The sequence below is a fragment of the Erigeron canadensis genome, chromosome 6 (genome assembly GCF_010389155.1).
Source record: "Erigeron canadensis isolate Cc75 chromosome 6, C_canadensis_v1, whole genome shotgun sequence".
In the NCBI taxonomy this organism is placed as follows: Eukaryota; Viridiplantae; Streptophyta; class Magnoliopsida; order Asterales; family Asteraceae; genus Erigeron; species Erigeron canadensis.
Genome location: NC_057766.1, coordinates 15,107,292 through 15,128,289, shown reverse-complemented (window position 1 = coordinate 15,128,289; position 20,998 = coordinate 15,107,292). Strand labels below are relative to the sequence as shown.

Sequence of the window (20,998 nt, the reverse complement as noted above, 5' to 3'; positions counted from 1 at the left end):
TCAATTTGTCAAGAGGTGATCAGAGAAGACTTTTGGATACACCTTGCTCAGCTGTGGATTTTTGGAGAGTAGAGGAAAGGCGCTATCGCAACATTCTCGCACATTGTTTGCAAGAGAGAATTCATGCGAATAGCACAAGACTTTTGTTTAATGGATAATTTTGAAGTTCAAGTTCGAAGACTTTAAAGAGATCTAGTTGCAATCGTCAAGGGGGTGTCTGTAGATGCAGATTCGGTGTGACAATCGCAACATAGATTTGATTATTGTTTACATTTTTAGGAACTTGTTTGTAATCATTTAAATAAGAACTTGTGTTGATATTTAATGATTACGTTTGAACTTCAATATTATATTTGTTTATGTTTTGTATTGTGTTTGTGTGTTATATATTGTTTTGCAGGTACAAGAACATAGAATCAAGGTTTATAAGTGTCGTAGAACACTTAAACGGTGATTGGATGTTATGTACGAGTCAAACAAAGTCAAACAAAGAACAAAGGGTCGTCCCTCGTGCTGACGTCATCAGCATGTAGGAACAACCTCGTGCTGACGTCAGCACGAGGCAGAACGATTGTTTATTGTTCGGGCCTAATTACGCAATTAAGGCCTAAGCCCACACGAACCCAATATCAATTAGTATAAATACAAGACCTAATCTACGAAATTAGGTTAATGATTGACGAATTCTTGAGAGTTATTCACGAATTAACGAGCTAAGGTTATTTCTTCCTTCGTGTGATCTCCTACACGAACCACAAGCCTTGTGCATCTCCTTGTGTTGGTTAATTGCTTATTAATCAACGAAAGGCAATAGTAATCTAGTTATCTCAAGAGGATTCCGCACTCTTGACATAACGAATCACGTCTTATTACGATCCACGCAACAATAGAGCACCTTACACAACTGGACCTCTCATATTTCTGGACAAATCTTATTGTCTTTAGGCGCAACTGGAGACTGGCCCGTTTTTTCTAAAACTGGACCTAACATAAAATTTATAACTACATTTCACACATCACATTTCACATTGGTTTTATCAAATCCCACCTTACCATCTATAACCTTCCTTCCAGTTCTATCAGTGATTCGATGAACTCTCAAAGTTAACATCGTTACTTGCCAGTTCATATCCATTTCTTCCAGATCATCTGGATCAACTTGCTTGTAATCCTCCCTAACCAAATTAGGATCAGTCAGTTTTCCTCCAATTAACTTCTCATGAGCAGACACAAATGACACTAGTATGCCCAAATGTCCCTCAGTAGATCTTATGCTCATCGGCATTCCTGATAAACTGGAGCTTGGAGAACTACTTTTCTGATTTCTGTAATGAAAAAAAAGAGCTGATTCCGACGAAGTTAAATATATCAAGTTGTTACAAATAGGATCAGATCAAATTTTCACTTTCTCCACTGTAGAAGGTAGCAATCCCTCCGCTTGAAGATTTTCCCGAAGAAACAGTCGGCTTGCTATGATAGAGTTCCGGACGTTGAACAAAAGCATTGCTACCTGCTTCTTTTGACTTACGCTTCATATCTTGACCTCTCAACTTCAGATAATCTAATCCAAGGTCCATGTACTGAATTCGGGATTTTGCTAGATTGAAGTAACAAACCTTTCCCACTTAGCTGGAAGAGTATCCAACAATTTCTCGATCATTTCCTCAGGATCAGGCTTGTACCCAAAAAATGTCAACTCAACTAGCAGATGATCTGATGCGTAAATCACGCGAAAAACTAAGCACAGCGGAATTTAAAACAACTATTTTTGGTATTTTCTGATTTTATATGAAAACAAACAACAAACAAGACAATGAAAGTAAAAATGATAGATAAAGAATCCACCACCAAGACTCGTAAAGGCTAAGCCACCGGAACCAAGGATAAAGGAAACACTCCAACCCACCACAATGTTTGATAAAGGTTTAGCCACCACAAACACAGATAAAGGAATCGAAGATTTTGGATCTCACCACTATAATTGATAAAGGACGAACCACCACAATTATAGATAAAGGGATCACTCCAAACCACTAAGATCAAAGATTCATAAAGGTAAATGAAGATTTTTAAGAAATAGAGGCTGCTCTATTAATTTCATTCAATTCAACATAACTTAAGTTCTTACAAGGAAAATGAGCCCCTATTTATAGATAACTACCTGCCTAGGATTCATCGAATTTATAATAAAAATAATAAGGAAATAAAATAAATAAAAGGCTGGCACATGGTGGGGACAACCACTAACAAAATGGACCAACAGAAAGAGCACACATAAAGCTTCTAGAAATATTCCTTTTGCAGCCGGGCCCACAAACCGTTAGGAATAACGTTGTCACACGCCCCGCTTTTTGGTCTTTATCACAGTTGTCATCCACCTTCTCTTATTGGGTCCACCAGACACGTGACTTCAGAACCATTCTATTATTTGGAAACTGGAATATAAATCTGGAGCATTCATCTGGAGTGCTTCAGTACCACTAGAGTGCTTCAGTGGACTTTACTGGCGCGTCACGGCTTATTGTCACTGGAACTCCCTTCCACTGGAGAAGTGTCATTACTGGCGACTGGACTGGTTCAGTGAAGACTTGTCTAAAATGAGCCACTGCTGGTAGAATCAACATGGCTTGTTCAGATGGCATCACCAGTTCACTTTCCTTCAGTTCATTTCTAGCCTCCAGTTAACTGGTGCCTACTAGTTCATTGAGCCTGGCCATTTCCGCATCAATCTCCTCCTCTGAAAAAGGACTTGTCCTCAAGTCCTCGAGGTACTCATCCTCCAGGTACGGCATCAGATCACCCACATTAAAAGTACTCGAAACTTCCATATCTCCAGGTAAGCGTTTTCACCAAATTTCTCCAAAATTTTGAAGGGTCCTTCAGCTCTTGGCATCAACTTGTTTTTCCGCCTTGATGAAAATCTTTCTTTTCTCAGATGCACCCAAACAAGATCACCTGGAGCAAAACTGGGCTGTTTTCTGGACTTGTTTGCTCTTGCCTTGTATTCTTTATTAGTCTTTTCAATTTTAGCCTTCACGTGTTCATGATTTTTCTTAAATTCTTTCGCTCTGGCCTCAGCTTCAATACTTGCCTTAGGTTCAATCGTAAATGGGATCAGATCAATAGGAGTTAAAGGATTGACTCCATAACAAATTTCGAATGGTGATTTCTTAGTAGAATAATTAGGAGCTCTGTTGAAAGCAAATTCTGCATGAGCTAGTTTCAGATCCCAATCTTTTAAAATTTTCTTCACCAATGTTCTCAACAGCATACCAATGGTTCTGTTAGTAACTTCAGTTTGTCCATCAGTCTGAGGATGATGAGACGTAATGAACCTCAATCTGGTACCCATCAGTCTCCATATTGTCTTCTAGAAATAACTCAAAAAATTGACATCTCTATCTAAAACAATTGTTTTTGGAATCCCATGTAAACGAACAATTTCTTTGAAAAATAAGTTTGCCACTGCTGAAGCATCATTTGTAGTATTGCAAGGAACAAAATGGGCCATTTTCAAAAATCGATCAACATACACCATTATAGAATCTTTTCCCCTTTGGGTTATGGGCAGTGCAATGATGAAATCCATACTAAGATCTTCCCATGGCTGACATGGAACTAGAAGAGGAGTATACAATCCTTTGTGAAAAGTAGCCTTTGCCTGATGACAAGTTGGGCAGCGACCGACAATATTCTGAACAACCTTCAGCAAACTTGGCCAGTAAAAGTGTTCAGTCAGAATCTCTCCAGTTTTGTTAATGCAAAAATGACCAGCTAAACCTCCTCCATGTGCTTCCCTTATCAATAATCTCTAATAGAACCCCTTGGGATACACAACTTTCCATTTTTAAACAAGAAACCATCTTGAACAAGAAATGGTCCTTACTGGTTAGCTTCAGTGAGACGATCAGAAAAGTCTGGATCAGCAACATATAATTCTTTTATGAAAGAGAATCCAAGAACTCTTGCTTCCAAAATTGACAACAATGAATATCTTCTAGATAGTGCATCAGCAACAACATTAGCTACTCCAGCTTTGTGTTGAGAAACAAAAGAATAAGACTGCAAATATTCTACCCATTTTGCATGTCTAGCATTAAGCTTATGTTGACCGTTAATGTACTTCAGTGCTTCATGGTCAGAAAATAAAACAAACTGTTTTGGCTTCAGGTAGTGTGACTAGTGATTGATAGCACGAATAATTGCATAAAATAATTGCATAAAACTCTTTGTCATAGGTGCTATATTTTAGTTTGGAGCCATTAAGCTTTTCACTAAAATAAGCAACTGGACGCCCTGCCTGCACCAAAACTGCACCAACACCTTCTGGCAAAGATAGAACTGGAGCTGAACTAAGCTTCTTCTTCAGTGATTCAAATGCTAGTTGGGCTGACTTAGACCAGTCAAATATACCTCTCTTTAGACAATTAGTAATAAGAGCCACAACTGTAAAGAAATTCTTAATAAACCTTCTATAAAATGATGCCAGTCCATGAAAACTTCTTACTTCAGTGATAGTAGTAGGAACTGGCAATGATCTGATGGCTTCCACTTTAAAAGGATCCATGGAAATACCTTCTTTTGATACCACATAACCAAGAAATATTACACTTTCCACCATGAAATCACATTTTTCTAATTTGCCATACAACTGGTGTTTTCTCAGTAATTCAAACACACTTCTTAAATGATCAACATGTTCAGCTTCAGATTTTGAATATACCAAAATGTCATCAAAATAAACAACAACAAATTTTCCAATAAGTAGCCTAAGAACTTCATTCATTAACCTCATAAAAGTATTGGGAGCATTAGATAAACCAAAAGGCATTACTAACCATTCATAAAGGCCACCTTTGATTTTGAAAGCAGTCTTCCATTCATCTCCATTTCTCATTCAAATCTGGTGATAGCCACTTCTAAGATCAACTTTAGAAAATACACTGGAACCATGTAATTCATCAAGCATATCATCCAATATGGGAATGGGATATCTATACTTAATTGTTATATTATTTATGGCCCTGCTATCAACACACATTATCATTGAACCATCTTTCTTGGGAACCAGAAGAGTTGGGACTGAACAAGGACTCATACTTGCTCTCACATACCCTTTAACAACCAACTCATCCACCTGCCTTTGCAACTCCTTTGCTTTAGTTGGTGAGCATCTATAAGCAGCTTTATTTGGGAGGACTGAACCAGGAACCAGGTGAATCTGGTGTTCAATACCTCTTACTGGCGGTAAACCTTCAGGTAGGTCTTCAGGAAAGACATCAGTGAACTCTTTCAGTAGAGACTTTAGGAGACTGGGGACTCTAGTGAGCTCCTTGTCTTCAGTACGCTCAAGCACCAGTAACATCATGACTGAAGTACCTCCAGTGAGTTCTTCTTCAATTTCAGTTTGTGACATAAATAAAGACTTACTAGGCTGAACCTTCTTATTAACTTTTAATAACTCATTGGGTTTCAGAGAAGTCAAAGTGATTTTCTTACCACTTACAAATAATGAATAAGAATTCATGCGACCATTATGAAACACATAATTATCAAACAACCATGGTCTACCCAACAAAATATGACAAGCATCCATATGAATAACATCACAAACAACTTTATCTTGATAAATAGATCCAATGGAAAAAGGAATAGTAACTTGTCGATTAACTTTTACCTCAGATCCTTCACTAAGCCATTGCAACTAGTAAGGACGGGGATGCTTAACTGTAGGCAATTCTAGTTTTTCCACCATATACGTTAAAAAATTTTAAGTGTCATGCTTAACTGTCATCTACAACTTCATCAGTATGCATTACCCTTCTTACCACTAGCATCTCTCCAACATCTACACCTATGCATGTCTCTTCAGTTTTATCTTCATCATATACTGGTTCATCTTCTTCAGTGTCAACATCTGGTAAGCTTTCAATCTCTTTAGCAATGAGTGCTCGCTGGTTAGGACACTGTGCCTAGAAGTGACCAAAACCATGACACTTAAAAATTTTTTTCCCAACTGGCTCCTTGAATCCTCCAGTTTCCTTTTCTTTGCCTCTAAAGGACTGTTGACCAGTTGTACTGGGCTTCAGAACTGGTTGACTAATTGGTTGACTAGGACTGGAAGAAGTCTTAGTAAAAGGCTTGTACTGGGCCTTCTTCTTCAGTTGCTTCTCAATCTGGAGAGCCAATTTGTAAGCACCTTCATATGTCCAGATGGGCTGCAATTCTATCTTCTCAGTAATAGATGCATTCAACCCACCAACAAATCTGGCAATAGTATGTTCTTCAGCTTCTTTCACACCAGTTCGAGTCTTTAGTTGCTCGAATTCCCTGATATACTCCACAACTTCTTTTGAGCCTTGCTTCAGATTGTTCATCTGAAGATATTGATCTTGCTTGTACGAATGAGGAACAAATCTCTTCTGCATAACTTCCTTCAGTTTGGACCAGGTCTTGATCCTGCTTTTCCCTTTATAATTTCTTTCATCTTTCATATTATCATACCAGGATGAAGAATACTTTTTCAACCTAATAATGGCAACCTTAAAACTTTTTTTTATCATCATACCCTTTTATCTCCATTATTCTATCCATCACCTGAACCCATTCAAAATAATCTTCAAGATTTGAATAACCAATAAAATCTGGTGGATCTATTTTAATATCTTTAGTATCATCCTTATGTCTCCTATGCCTTCTTCTAGACTGATTAGACCCATCATCAGAATCACTAGAGGATCTATGAATACTATCAGATCTATCACTAGGATCTGGAGATTCATCATCCCTTTCACCTACAACACGTTCCCTATTGAACCTTAAACCACCATCTTCTAACAGATTAACAACCCTACCAAGTGTTTCTTGTAGATCTTCATTATGCCTATCTCTCCTAGCATTATGAGCTTCTTCTAATGTCATATTTCTTCTATAAGCCATTAATACTTAACAATCAAACTCAACAAAAACAGATCTAAACAACAGACAACCAAACAACAAAACCCACGGGCAAAAAAATTAAGAAACCTTTTTTCAAACCTGACTCTGATACCAATTTGATGCGTAAATCATGCAAAAAACTAAGCACAGCGGAATTTAAAACAACTATTTTTGGTATTTTCTGATTTTATATGAAAACAAACAACAAACAAGCCAATAAAAGTAAAAATGATAGATAAAGGTCTAGCAACCACAAACACAGATAAAGGAATCGAAGATTTTGGATCTCACCACTATAATTGATAAAGGACGAACCACCACAATTATACATAAAGGGATCACTCCAAACCACCAAGATCAAAGATCCGTAAAGGTAAATGAAGGAGCTTCTAGAAAGAGCACTAACAAAATGGTGGGGACAACCACTAACAAAATGGACCAACAGAAAGAGCACACATAAAGCTTCTAGAAATATTCCTTTTGCAGCCGGGCCCACAAACCGTTAGGAATAACGTTGTCACACGCCCCTCTTTTTGGTCTTTATCACAGTTGTCATCCACCTTCTCTTATTGGGTCCACCAGACACGTGACTTCAGAACCATACTATTATTTGGAAACTGGAATATAAATTTGGAGCATTCATCTGGAGTGCTTCAGTACCACTGGAGTGCTTCAGTGGACTTTACTGGCGCGTCACGGCTTATTGTCACTGGAACTCCCTTCCACTGGAGAAGTGTCATTACTGGCGACTGGACTGGTTCAGTGAAGACTTGTCTAAAATGAGCCACTGGACTGGTTCAGTGAAGACTTGTCTAAAATGAGCCACTGCTGGTAGAATCAACATGGCTTGTTCAGATAGCATCACCAGTTCACTTTCCTTCAGTTCATTTCTAGTCTCCAGTTCACTGTTGCCTACCACTTCATTGAGCTTGGCCATTTCCGCATCATGATCGTAACGAACCAGTGTCTCATCAAGAGCTTCTTCTTTGAAACTTTTGAAAACATAGTACTGTTTCCTCAACAAGTCTTTCCTCCTCTTCTTGAGATCTTTATCACCTTCACAATGCTCCTTGAATGCATCCCACAAGCCCTTTGCACTTTGATACTATTTGAACAAGTGGATGTATTCCCCTTGAAGAGCCATTCTGAGTGATCCTAAAGCCTTTCAGCTACGCAATCCTATTTCTGATCGACTGACATCTGCTCATTAGTAGCTGCTTTTCCACCACTCGAACCAACATCATTGTCATTTGGATCTCTTGCCACATTTGGATGAACATATCCATTTACGATACAGATCCACATTCTGACATCCATAAGCCGGCAATATGATTCGAATTTGCCCTTCCAATTGCAATATATGTCTAGGCTTATCAGCTTGGGCAGTGAATTGGCCTTTTCGGTTTCATGATCCATCAAGATCAAAGGATTCAGCAAGGCTTGATAGTTTGCGGGTAATTGTGATGTCATTTTTCACGAGTTGGTAAAATAATATGAACTGTTAAAAAAAAAAACGAGGTCGCAAATTTAGACGAGGTCATAAAAGAAAAAGAGGTCGCAATTAGATCTCGAGGTCCTAATTGAACTAGCGAGGTCGTAAAGAGCTCACAGGGTCACAAATGAAAAACGAGGTCGCAATTAAAAACTCGCGATGTCGTAATTAGCTACTCGGGTCGTAATTGAGCTGGATGAGGTAATAACGAGCTGGCGAGGTTGCAAACGATGTTGTAATCTTCGATCTTCTTGAACTCAAATCCCTAATAGCCAAAAACCTTCCGAAAGTACTACGAACACCAAAAGAGGTCACCAAAAAGGTTTTCAGTCGCAAACTCATGAAAGAATCACGTACAAACAACCCTAAACCAACGTTGTCTATCACCAACAAACTATAACCTTCTGGTATAATACCAAGAGGCTCTGATAACACTTGTAATTTCCCTGGAATTAGATCATTAATTGTTTACTCTAGTTATATTGAGGTGCGTAATCTCTCACTATAACTTGGTGATTTACAACGATCAAGAACAGGCCTTCAGATTATCAGCTGCTTCGCAGATCTTCTCTAGGCCTAGCGGAACACAAATAGACGACTTAACCTGCAAATAAACCCTAATTTCTGTTAGGGTTTGATATTTATAGAGAACAACTCGACATGGGCTGCGAGTCGGCCTCGCAAATCTTGCCCAGTCCGTCACAATTACGAAGTCGTAATCTTGACCTAGCATTGTAATTGACCCTGCAATTACGAGATCGTATTGTACTCTATGAATTGCGAGGTTGCAATTCATACTTAAGCAGATTTCATACATTTAATACTTAGACATAATCCAGTATTCTATGCATAATATGAAGTTCATTAATGACAATCACTTACAAAGACATATTACAATTTATGACCAAACAATCTAGACTGCTATTGACATAGACGTGTACTTACACGGTTCAAGCCCCTAATATTCCAAGAGGCTATGCTACCCATTAAGACCATCACTGACAGGAGTGCTTGCCCCTGGTTTTCATATCACAGGTTCCGAATTTGAAGACATAAATTCTGAAGTTTCATTAAAAACTTCAATGACCTCCCTACCATCTGAATCATTAGTAACTTTAAAGTCAATATTTTTCTACTCATCCCCTAATGGATGGCTTGTAGGAATAGAACTCGAAGACAAACTCGCTTTATTAGTATAAACATCGACCTGCTTTGTATTGTCCATCTGCCTTTTCAAGTTACCGACATCATTCAGAGGTTTTTGGATAGGTTTAGGCTTATACAAAATAGTAGGTTTTTGTTTGTTAGTGTGCAGTACTGGTTTCTTAGTTTTCGTCCCTTTCCCTTTTACTACTTGAAATCCATTCTCATCAACATGAACAACCTTTGTAACCTTCACAGTTTTTACACACCCCAATGTATCATGTACAAATGTGCAACAATGTGCAACAAGTTGCACATCTTGGCAGTTTCCACTCATATTTCACCTGGATCGTTTCCTTAACATGTCCATCACTAGTATCCTTAGGAATAGCAAACCTCAATTAATGCTCGTGCATAGTTGTTCCTTCCCCATGATTCAATGCACATATTACTAGTATACGCATCTAACATCATAGGTTTCCCAAGCGTGGTTGCAAGCATGCTCAATCCATCTTCTGCATAAGCAATTAATGGTGAATTATGTAGTTTTACCCAAACGGGGACAACCTTCACATCCTCTTTTGTCGATGTTAGGAGGGGATTCCATATATCAAGTAGTATTAACCATTACATTATGTAGTTTTACCCAAACGGGGACAACCTTCACATCCTCTTTTGTCAATGTTAGGTGGGGATTCCATACATCAAGTAGTATTAACCATTGTCCCTTCCCAATAAGGGTATGTTTGGTTGTGTAAGTAACACGATTTCAGCACCGAATTCACAGATTCAATGGTGGATTGGATGTGTGTGTGTTCTTGGTGTTTTAGTGTGTGTTTTAGAGAGAGAGAGAGAGTGGAATGATTGGAATTAAGTGTGTGTGAAAAATGGTTACATCAATGAATGAAATGTTGTTCAAGGCTTAATAATCTCTAAGGTATGAGGGTATTTATAGTCTATCTTTATACATATGCAACTTATCACATCTAGTCCCTCAACCTTAGTGATTATTAATCTATGAATTAACAAGTAAGTCCACTAACTTAAATTACAATTTATCACTATTTTTGGATTTATAACATTCTCCCCCTTAGTGATATATTGTAGTGAATGAAGTACGTGTTATCTTGTCTTGTAGGAATGTATTTGATGAGCCCGGAGGTAAAGACAATGAGTATGTTGAAACAATTCTTGGTCTTGGACTTCTTGAAGTTAAATCATGAGGCGATTCTCAATGTTCTTTTTGAACAGAGAATAAAGAGTGTGTGTGTGTGTCTTGAATCTTTGAAGATTGTTGAATCATGAATCAGAGTTGTCTTTTGAAATGCGGAAGGTATAAACTTGACTTTGATTCTTCAATCTTTGATTCTTGAGCGAACTTCAACTTTTGACATGAAGTATCATGAACTTGTACTATCCCCCTTGATGTATGCATTGGAGCTTCTTGAACAAGTGTTATTGTATGACTTGAAGATCTTGAATGAAACATGTTGATGAAGACTCTTTTGAAGCTTTACTTCTTTGTCATGAATCTTTTAACCAATTTTTCAACTTTTTGCAGCTTTGATCTTTGTCACATTGACTTGAACACTTTGGAGAGTAAATATTTGAATGAAGTTTGGATAAGTCTCTTATGAAGTAATCATGCTCCCCCTAATCATGCTCCCCTTCAATACATACCATATTGGAGCATCTTTAAACATTTGTTCCATCTTGAGAGAATATCCTTTCATCTTCAGTCTCAATCTTATCTTTGGAATCAATTTAGATTTCCTCTTTGTCAAAATCAAGAACTCAATCAACTAAAATCTAGTGAAAATTTGAGCTCAATTGACTGAAATGTTTTGAAAATTTTTGACAAGTTAATCTAAACAATCCATAGCTCGATTATCATGAGAACATATTTCGTTGGCAAAAATTTGGAGGAAACTTGAAAAGACCTGAAGTACAAAATTTCCAAATTTCAATTTTATTCTTTCACTTCAGTTTCAAACACAAACTTTTCTCCATCAATTATTCTTAATTCTTCCCCAATCAATCATAATCTTTTTCTCCCCCTCATAATGACAAAGTTGGGAACCAATGTCATTATGCAAACATTGATTGATAAAATGCTAAAAGAAATAACACAATCCGAAACTAGATGTATTGCACATGGAGAAATGTCGACCATCAAAACAGCAACCCAAACCATTAGCCCACCCTAAAGAATCCTAAAGGTGACTAAAATGTAAGGTTGAAGTTGTTGGTACAAACGTTATATAGTATGGTGTTGGTGTTTTTTGTGTTTGTGAGATGAGAAATGAAACCGGATAAGAATGATCCGTTAACATGTTCAAAAATCAAAAGGATTAATGAAATGACCGATAGAAATGTATAACATTTTTCGGATTTCCTATGTATCATTGAGACATGCACAAAGCAATGTTCTAACATAGTTCAGTCTGCGGCTTTTCAACCACGAGATTGCTTCAAAGAATATAAATCATGGTTAGTACAGCCGAAGCATTCGATAACCACAATCTATTATCCTTAAAGACTTTTAGGTAAAATCCGAGGTCACTGTTAGACTTCTCGTTCACTCAATAAGCACATAAATATAATTATGAGACCTACGTTCAACGTTGGAAAAGATGTTAGCATTGGTAGGATTTCCATTTGATCATCGTGGAATATCAAAAGATATCACTACAAATATTCCGGCTATATCACAAAGATAAGCAATAATATCACAAAGATATGACTCAAATGTGTCCTAAGGAAATGAATAAGAATAAAATTAATGATCAATCAAGATAGCTCTAGACACAACGTGATCAAATGAAGTCGGGGACTGGAGCAGAATGTCGCCCTTATTCAATATCAACTTCTTCCGAGTGAAGAGTCAATAGAAATGTGAAAATCTCCGTGAGAATTGAAACAAGTATTTGTTAAGAAACACTTGAGTGGTTAGGTAAAGATGTGCATCGTTTCACTGGGTCCATGAAGTCTTTATCAAGATATCAACAAATGACATCCTATAGAAACGTGTTTAACCCGGCGATTTGAGAATTTAGGGAAGGGTATCATTTCTTTTAACCCTTTTCTCACAACATATCACCTTAACCTCTCATTTTTCGACTTTACTCCCTCCATCCTATTTGCACGAAACCATCATCACTCAAAATACCCTTACAATCTAATGAAAGAATTGAATACTCCAGAGGTAGAACTCATCGGCGATGATGAAGTTCATGGAGTGAACGAATCGCTCATTTGCAAACTAATCACCGAACTTCAATTGAAAGAAAATCATTTGAAAATCATCAAACGTGTGTATAAAAAGATTTAAAAACACATTTGAGTTTTTGAATGTTTTGAAATCACAAACTCCCCCTTAATCTACGCAAGAATAGATCAAAATGTTTTCCATAGAAAGGTAGAGCAAAAATTGGTTTTTGTGAAATCAAAATGAGTAAAATCTTTGTTGTGATATTTACAGAAAAAAAAAATTTGAGAGTCTAATGTGAACAAGAATTTTCATTTAAGAATCACAAAGTTTTGCTTCAACAACAATGTTAATAATAAGAATGCTAAGGAGTACACAAAGGCGTTTGATCCTTCGCATCTTATATCGACAAGTTGGATGCAATAAAACATTTAAGCAAATTTGATTTGGAATCAATCAACTGCTATGACACATACATCTTGATATAAGATCACTTGGAAGTACACAAATGCATTCGATTCCTTGTTTTCTTATATCAATCTATATGTATAACAACAGAATCTTAAAATGTATAAACATTTCAACATAAATAAAACATTTAAGAGCGGGTTACATACAAAGTATATGTAAGCCTCTTTGAGATAAATAAAACTATGAAGCCCGGGTTACATACATAGTATATGTAAACCACATTGAAAAAGAAATAAAGAAAATCTATTTGTTATTTTCAAATTTTATATTTTTTATTATTTTTTTTTAAATTTTGTATTTTGTTTTTCTAGAATGTATCAAGAGCAAAATAATTTAAGGTTCAAGATTTAGCATGCCAAGCTTGGAGGTAAGAAAGTTAAACCTCTTTTCATCCAATGGTTTGGTGAACAAATCTGCAAGTTGATAATTAGTTCCCAAAAAGTAGAGCTCGATGTCACCTTTCTCAATATGATCTTTGAGAAAATGATATCTCACATCAATATGATCATAATAGATAGGGATATGATCATATTTCAGACCATAATCAGTTAGTTGTGTCTTCATCCATAAAACTTGAGCACAACAACCAGCCGTAGCCACATATTCAGCTTCAGTTGTTGATAGAGACACACAATTCTGTTTCTTGGAAGACCAACTAACAATTTTATCACCTAAAAATTGTAAAGTACCGGAAGTGCTCTTGCGATCAAGCTTACAACCTGCATGATCTGCATCTGAATAAGCAGTTAGATTGAATCCAGTATCCCTTGGATACCAGAGACCTAAATTGGGTGTACCCTTTAGATAACGAAAGATTCGTTTCACAGCTTGAAAATGTAAATCCATTGGAGCAGTGTTAGAAATCCAAAAATAGTGATACATTGTAATTTAAGTTATGGACTTACTTGTTGTTAAGTCATGAGTTGATGATTTCTAAGGTTGAGGGGCTAATTGTGATAATTAGCATAGTTGGTTAGTTTAGACTATAAATAGCCCTCAATTCCTTAGAAATCATAAACTTTGGCATAACCTTGACATAACTTTGACACACCTTTTTCATACCATTACACCTGAATAACACACACTTGATCCCAATTCTCTCTCAACACACACACAAACACCAAGAACACACACTCACACTAAACCGCTATTGTTGATGTGAATTCGAGTGATAAAATCGTGTTGTTACATGTGGTATCAGAGCAAACATCGTTTTGATCTTGATCCATAACTGAATTCAATCACAATTCATCAAACAATCACCTTTTAGTTCTGTTTTTAATCCTGTTTTTGTTCGTTTTTTTTTAATCACTGAAAATTCAAAAATAACCTCTCAAATCACATAAAATCACAAATGTTTGTTCACCGTTCGATTCCTCATAGTTAATTACATAATCCTCTCAAGTTTCGTGTTCTAATTCGATCTGGATCAAAAGTTCAGATTTTGAGTTTTTGGCGCTAAAATTTGGGATTTGATTCTGTTGTGTTATAAGCTGAAATGTGTTAATCGGATCGTTGCTAAGGTGAAAACAAACTGTTTGCAAGTGGTTTCATGTTCCAATTCTCAGAAAATCAAAAGATATTGAAGTTTTAAAAATCATCAATGGAGTTGTTCATGTTCAGAGGTTGAAGACGACATTGTGAAGCTAAAACGATCTTATTTAGATCGTTTCAGTTTTTCTTTCCTTGATACTTACATTTCAGTGTTGTGGCTTGCAAAACGATTCAAATTAGATCGTTTTGACAAGTGTGGTTGTGGTGTGAAGAGTTGATTGTGGCTAACTGATCCTTTGGATTGGTTTTGGTCAATTCAATTTCTTGAAAATAATCAAGTTTTGGTTAAATTCTGTGAAGAAATCTAAAACGATCTCTTTTAGATCGTTTCAGACTTTGAAAAACCAAAACGATCTCTTTTAGATCGTTTCAGTTTTGGTGAATCCAAAACGATCTCTTTTAGATCGTTTCATCTTTCACTCAAACAATTCCTGGTTTGATTTCTTCTTGGGTAACTGATCTTCGTGTTTGGTTTTGCTCAATTCATTCCATTAAATTTCATACCAAAACTCTGTCCAAATTCATTCAGAATACTTAGAATTTCTCATCCAAAATTCAATTTAGATCGTTTCATTTCCAATCAAGATTTAGATCATTTCATTTCCAATCAAAATTTAGATCGTTTCAATTCCTTTATCAATTTAGATCGTTTTTTCTATCTTTCCAACTTTAGATCGTTTCATTCTATCTCATTCTAGATCGTTTCTACTTTTTTCAAAAATCAATTCAATTCTCAAATCAATTTCTAATGGCTACTCGTGAAGCGTTGGCTCTGGGTACTGATGACCTCCAGTTCTTTATCGTGGTAACTATGGACTTTGGAAGAAAAGGTTCATGGATTATGTGGAACGTCAGGCTAATGGTCACATGCTTAAGGATTCAATCATGAATCGACTTGCTATGCATCGTCATCCTACTACCGGTGCTATTTTGACTCCTGATCTTTTGAATGCCGAACAAAGAGATCGTACTGCTGCTGACAACAGAGCTAGGTCATGTTTGTATCAAGCACTTCCTGATGAGATCTATGGCTCAGTTGATTCATATGACACAACAAAGGAGATTTGGGATGAAGTTGCTAGACAAATGGAAGGTGCTGATGTAACCTCAACAATCCGACTGACAAATGTCTTAACTGAGTTTGACAATTTTCAGAAATCACCAAATGAATCTCTCGAGTCCGTATACTACAGATTTTGCAATGTGATCAATGAACTGAGAAAGAACAAGGTCAAGAAATCTGAAATTGAGCTGAACATCAAATTTATCAAAGCACTTGGTCCCGAGTAGGAAGATTATGGAACTCAAATCAAGCAACATCAAGATCTGACCAAATTCACCATTCATACTCTTTATGAATCTTTCAAGTTGAATGAGCATCAAGTTCTAAGCAAATATTCATTCAACAAAGTGCCAGAAGTTGTATCTACTGATCCTTTGGCATTGGTTGTTGAAAGAAAGGTTTCTGAGGCTCTTAAAAGACAAATGACTGTTGTTTCTTCGTCTGATGAGGAGGGAGAAGATTTCTTGGCTCCAAGAGATGGTGTTCCTGATGAATTCTACCAAGCTCTTGCTGCTGTGACTAAGCATTTCAAGAAAAAGTATTTCAAAGCGAGGCCAACTAATAACAATCTTCGTACTTCATCAACAAGTGCATTTCCAAAGAAGGAACAATATCATCATAAGAGTTTTGAACAAGGTGAAACAAGTGGTTCCAAGAACGGAGATAAGAAAGCAGAAACTGAGAAACAAATCATGGAAAAAGGAAAAACATCTGACAAAAAGTGTTACAACTGTGGAGTTCCTGGTCATTTTGCTGTGGATTGCAAGCTGCCTCGCAAAAAGAATTATGAATACTACAAGTAGAAGATGCTCTTGGCAAAGCAAGTTGAAGCCGGTCAAGCCTTGATTGCTGAAGATGACAAGTGGCTTTTGCTGTCTGATGATAAAGATGAAGATCTGTCTGCAAATGTATGTTTCATGGCAAAGTTGAGCAAAGACAAAGTGGTGGAGGCTGACAGCATTAACGAGGAATATCAAGATGATGAGGTAAATCTCGACTCTACTTTTTCATCTATTAAGGATAAAGAGTCTTGTAGAATTGCCTTATCAAACTTGACGAATCATTACACTTCTTTAGCCAACAAAAACAAGAAATTGAAAAATAGCATTTTATTTTCAAAAAGGGAGTACACCAAACTTCTTGAAGAAAATTCTAAACTACTTTTTGAGTATGATGCTATGAAACAAGAATTTCAAAACTATAAAGAACAAATGTTGGTTAAAGAATGTGAGATGAATGCGTCTCCTGATTTTAAGTTATTGGAAAAGTGCCAAAATTTAGAAAAGACCATTCTTGATCTTGAAAAAGCCAATCAAGATCTTGAAGTTCAAAAGACCAATGAATGGCTTTGGGCAAATGCAAGACAAATGGATGTTGATATTCTAAATAAGAAGCTTCAAGAAGCTACACCAAAAACAATTGAACTCGAAAGAAAAGTTTCTGATTTAAATCATAATTGTTTTTTAAAAGGCATTGAGATTGAAAACCTTGAAAGACAAATTGAGGAACATAAAAAGAATATACTTTTCTATCAAGAAAAGTTGTACAAAGTTGAACAAAATCCTCTTTTGGATTTCACTGCCTATTTCAATAAATCAAAGATTGATAGATCGGAACTTCTTCTTGGGTTGGGTTTTGAGAATATCACTCCATTGCAAAAAGCAAAAGAAGAAATTATACCTTTGTATGATGAGAAATTTTTGAGACTTGGTATGGTACAACAATTCATTCGTCCTTTGGATGAAGAATTTGAGACTGATGAAGTTGAGAAGATTCAAAAGAATAAATTTTTGGTTAATTATGATGCTATCAATACTTCCTATGAAACGAAAAATTCAACAATTTTTGAATTAGAAGAGATTGCGTCGAATTTTCAAAACCAAGAATTTGTCATTTCTCCACCAAAACCAACTAAATTGTATATTCCATCCACATTTTTGGAAAAACAAATAGAAGGTTTACAACAAACAGTGGAATCTCAACAAAAACTCATTCATAATCTACAATCTCAAAGTCCAAATTCGAAGAATGAATCAGTTGTTGTTGATATCAAGAAAGTTTGTGTGAATGTTTCTACCCAAACTGATTTCAGTCTCTTAGTAGACCATTTCACTCAGACTACTTGTGATTCATCTACAAATTCATCCACCCAGACCGTGACTGATCGTTTTACATGTACTTGTCAAACTACTGCTAATTCTTTAGCTGCAAATTATGTGCAATCTGATTTATCTGATGAAGATCTTGCGCATAACTTAGTTTTGATATAGTACTTTTATAGATTTTTCACATGCGAAAATCTTGATGAGCTAGTTGTTCACCCTAAGCTTTGTGCTAGTATAGGTGTTGATACTTCTACTCAATTTTCTTGTGAAACCAAGGATGTTTCAGTCCAAGTCGACCTTATTCCTGAGACTACCCGTGGTATGATGTTGGATAACAAGATTCCTGATATTTCAACATTTTCGAATGAATTCACCAAAGATGATTTTGATAAATTCATGGAGGGAGAATATGTTTTTGACTCAGAAACTGAGAAAAAGATTGAATCTATCAAAATCATAAATTTTCAAAAAGAAATAAAAGGAGAATCTCAAAAACTTAAATCAGTGTCCAAAGCTCCAACATCATATTACTTTCAAGAACGAGTTAAACCCAAACTCGTCAAGACTGAACAAAAGAGTCCTAACCCTCCAAAACCTGACAAACATGTTAAAAAGAAACAAGCTGAGACCTCACCAAAACCAAGGTATCACAAAGTGAAACTTCCAAATGACAATCCAAATGCTTCCTTGTCTAACTCTCAATCTAGTTCAATTTCTAAAGTACCTAAGTCTAGCTCCGTTTTGCTAACTAGGGATACTTCAAATGGTGTAACTAGATATAGGGATAGATATGGATGGTTTTCAATTGCAAAACCTAAGAAGCAAGAAGTTTCCTCAACCCCAAAAGAGACAAAAAAGATGAATAAGTTTAAAACCCCTCTTTCTAATCTTCTTAGTGTCAATTCAACAGGTGAAAAGACCAAATGGGTTCCTAAGTCATTAGAACCTAAGATCAATTTTAAGCAATTGTCTGTTGAGGAAAAGAAGAAGAGGAGGAGGAGAAAGAGTGTTGGTAACAGAAAGAATAGAGTTTCTGTTGATTTAAACAATTCATCTTTAGTGAATAATATTAATAAATCCAAGGCTATGCCTTGTGGGGCTGTAAACAATGATAATGGTTGTGCTTGTTTGAATGCTGTTAAACATGTTACTTTTAATTCAAATGTGAATGTGCGTACTTTTTATACGAATGTGCTTATTGATGGTGTGCTTGTTAATGCTCATATTGATTCTAAAGCATGTTTGTATGCATATCCTAAGTTATACTCCCTGCATGTATTAACTAACCACAAAGGACCCGTCTTTAAGTGGGTACCTAAAGTCGGTTAAAATTTTTGATTGCAGGAAATAACCATCTGTGTATGGATACTCAATTCCGGGTGTTCAAAACACATGACTGGCAATAAATCATTGCTCAAGAACTTTGTTGAAAGGTTCATGGGAACTGTTCGTTTCGGAAACAACAATTTCGCTCCAATTCTAGGTTATGGAGATATTGAAAGAAACGGAATTGTCATTAAGAAAGTCCATTATGTTGAAGGTCTGAGTCATAACTTGTTCAGTGTTGGACAGTTCTGTGACAACAACCTTCAAGTTCTTTTTCGACAATCTCTGTGCAAAGTCCAAACTCTAGATGGAATTGATATCCTATGCGGAGATCGTGAAGATAATCTTTTCACAATTAATCTTGATGATAACCAACCAACTGATAATATCTGTCTTGTTTCAAAAGCTACTTCGAAAAATTCTTGGTTGTGGCATAGAAGGCTTTCTCACTTGAGTTATCAAACCATCAATGCTTTAGTCAACAAGCAACTTGTTGAAGGCTTGCCTGACTACAAGTATGAGAGTGAGCATGTCTGTCCTTCTTGTGCAGTTGGGAAGATCAAAAGAACTTCTCATAAACCAAAGAAAATTCCACACACTTTGGCACCTCTTCATTTGCTTCACATGGATCTTTGTGGGCCTATGAAAGTACAAAGCTGAAACGGGAAGAGATATATTCTGGTTATCGTTGATGATTATTCAAGATAAACTTGGGTCAAGTTTCTTGCTTCAAAAGATGAAACAACTGAACTTTTGATCGATTTCATCACTTCCACTCAAGTGAATCTTCAACTTCCAGTCCGTTATATCCGTTCGGATAATGATACTGAGTTCAAAAATGCCATCTTCGATGAATTTTGCAAATCAAAAGGCATTACTCACCAATTCTCTGCTGCTCGTACCCCGCAACAAAATGGTGTCGTTGAAAGGAGAAACCGTACGCTGGTGGAAGCAGCAAAGACAATGCTTGCTTATTCCAAGTTACCATCAAATATGTGGGCTGAAGCTGTTGACACTGCCTGTCACACTCAAAATCGGTCCATCATCAATTAGCGTCATGAGAAGACTCCTTATGAGGTTATTAACAAACGCAAACCCAACATCAATTACTTCCATATTTTTGGGTGTTTCTGTTATTCCTTGAATGATCGGGAAAATGTTGGAAAGTTTGAAAGGAAAGGTGATGAAGGTTACTTTGTTGGTTACTCAAAGACATCGATTGCATATCGCATCTTTAATTGTCGAACAAACACGATTCAAGAAACCATGAATGTTTGGTTTGACGAGATGTTTGGCATGATATTTGAACAAGAAAGTTTGCTACCAACAATCAGTGATCCAAGTACTTCAAGTGCTTCCTCAAGGACATCTACCTTAGCTTCAAAGTTCAAGAAATATCCAACTCCAACAAGTGAAGAGCTAGATATTCTTTTCGAAGAATTCTACAATTCAAAACCGATTCAAGAAAAGGAACCTCAAGTCATTAATGAACCAATTCCGAACAATGATCCTATTCAAACAAATGAACCAGTTCCTGACAACAATCGTGAATCATCTTCAAATTCTGCAGAGCAAGAAGAATCATCTCCAAGTGATATTTATTCTCAAAAGAATGTTCAAGAACAACCTTCTCAAATCACCCAAACAACAAATCCATCAAATACTCCAAATGTGTATGTACCACATGATTTTGATCA

General features: G+C 36.4%; 1 protein-coding gene across 1 annotated transcript; it reads right to left on the bottom strand.

Moving 5' to 3' along the window:
• Positions 1 to 3,882: 3,882 nt before the first annotated feature.
• On the bottom strand, positions 3,883 to 6,494 carry LOC122604352. Its single transcript, XM_043777243.1, has 5 exons — positions 6,018 to 6,494; positions 5,820 to 5,972; positions 5,115 to 5,704; positions 4,157 to 4,790; positions 3,883 to 4,062 (listed from the first exon to the last, which is right to left on the bottom strand). Exons 1-5 carry the CDS (start codon positions 6,492 to 6,494, stop codon positions 3,883 to 3,885), a joined length of 2,034 nt encoding a protein of 677 aa, XP_043633178.1.
• Positions 6,495 to 20,998: the final 14,504 nt, after the last annotated feature.

Bases quoted from the DNA above. Each gene is read 5' to 3' on its own strand.
- LOC122604352 (XM_043777243.1), bottom strand. From the start codon at position 6,494: ATGAAAGATGAAAGAAATTATAAAGGGAAAAGCAGGATCAAGACCTGG. The intron at 5,973-6,017 runs GTTGGGAAAAAA...GGTCACTTCTAG, and splicing joins CTGGAGGATTCAAGGAGCCA to GCACAGTGTCCTAACCAGCG. The intron at 5,705-5,819 runs GTAATGCATACT...CGTCCTTACTAG, and splicing joins AGATGCTAGTGGTAAGAAGG to TTGCAATGGCTTAGTGAAGG.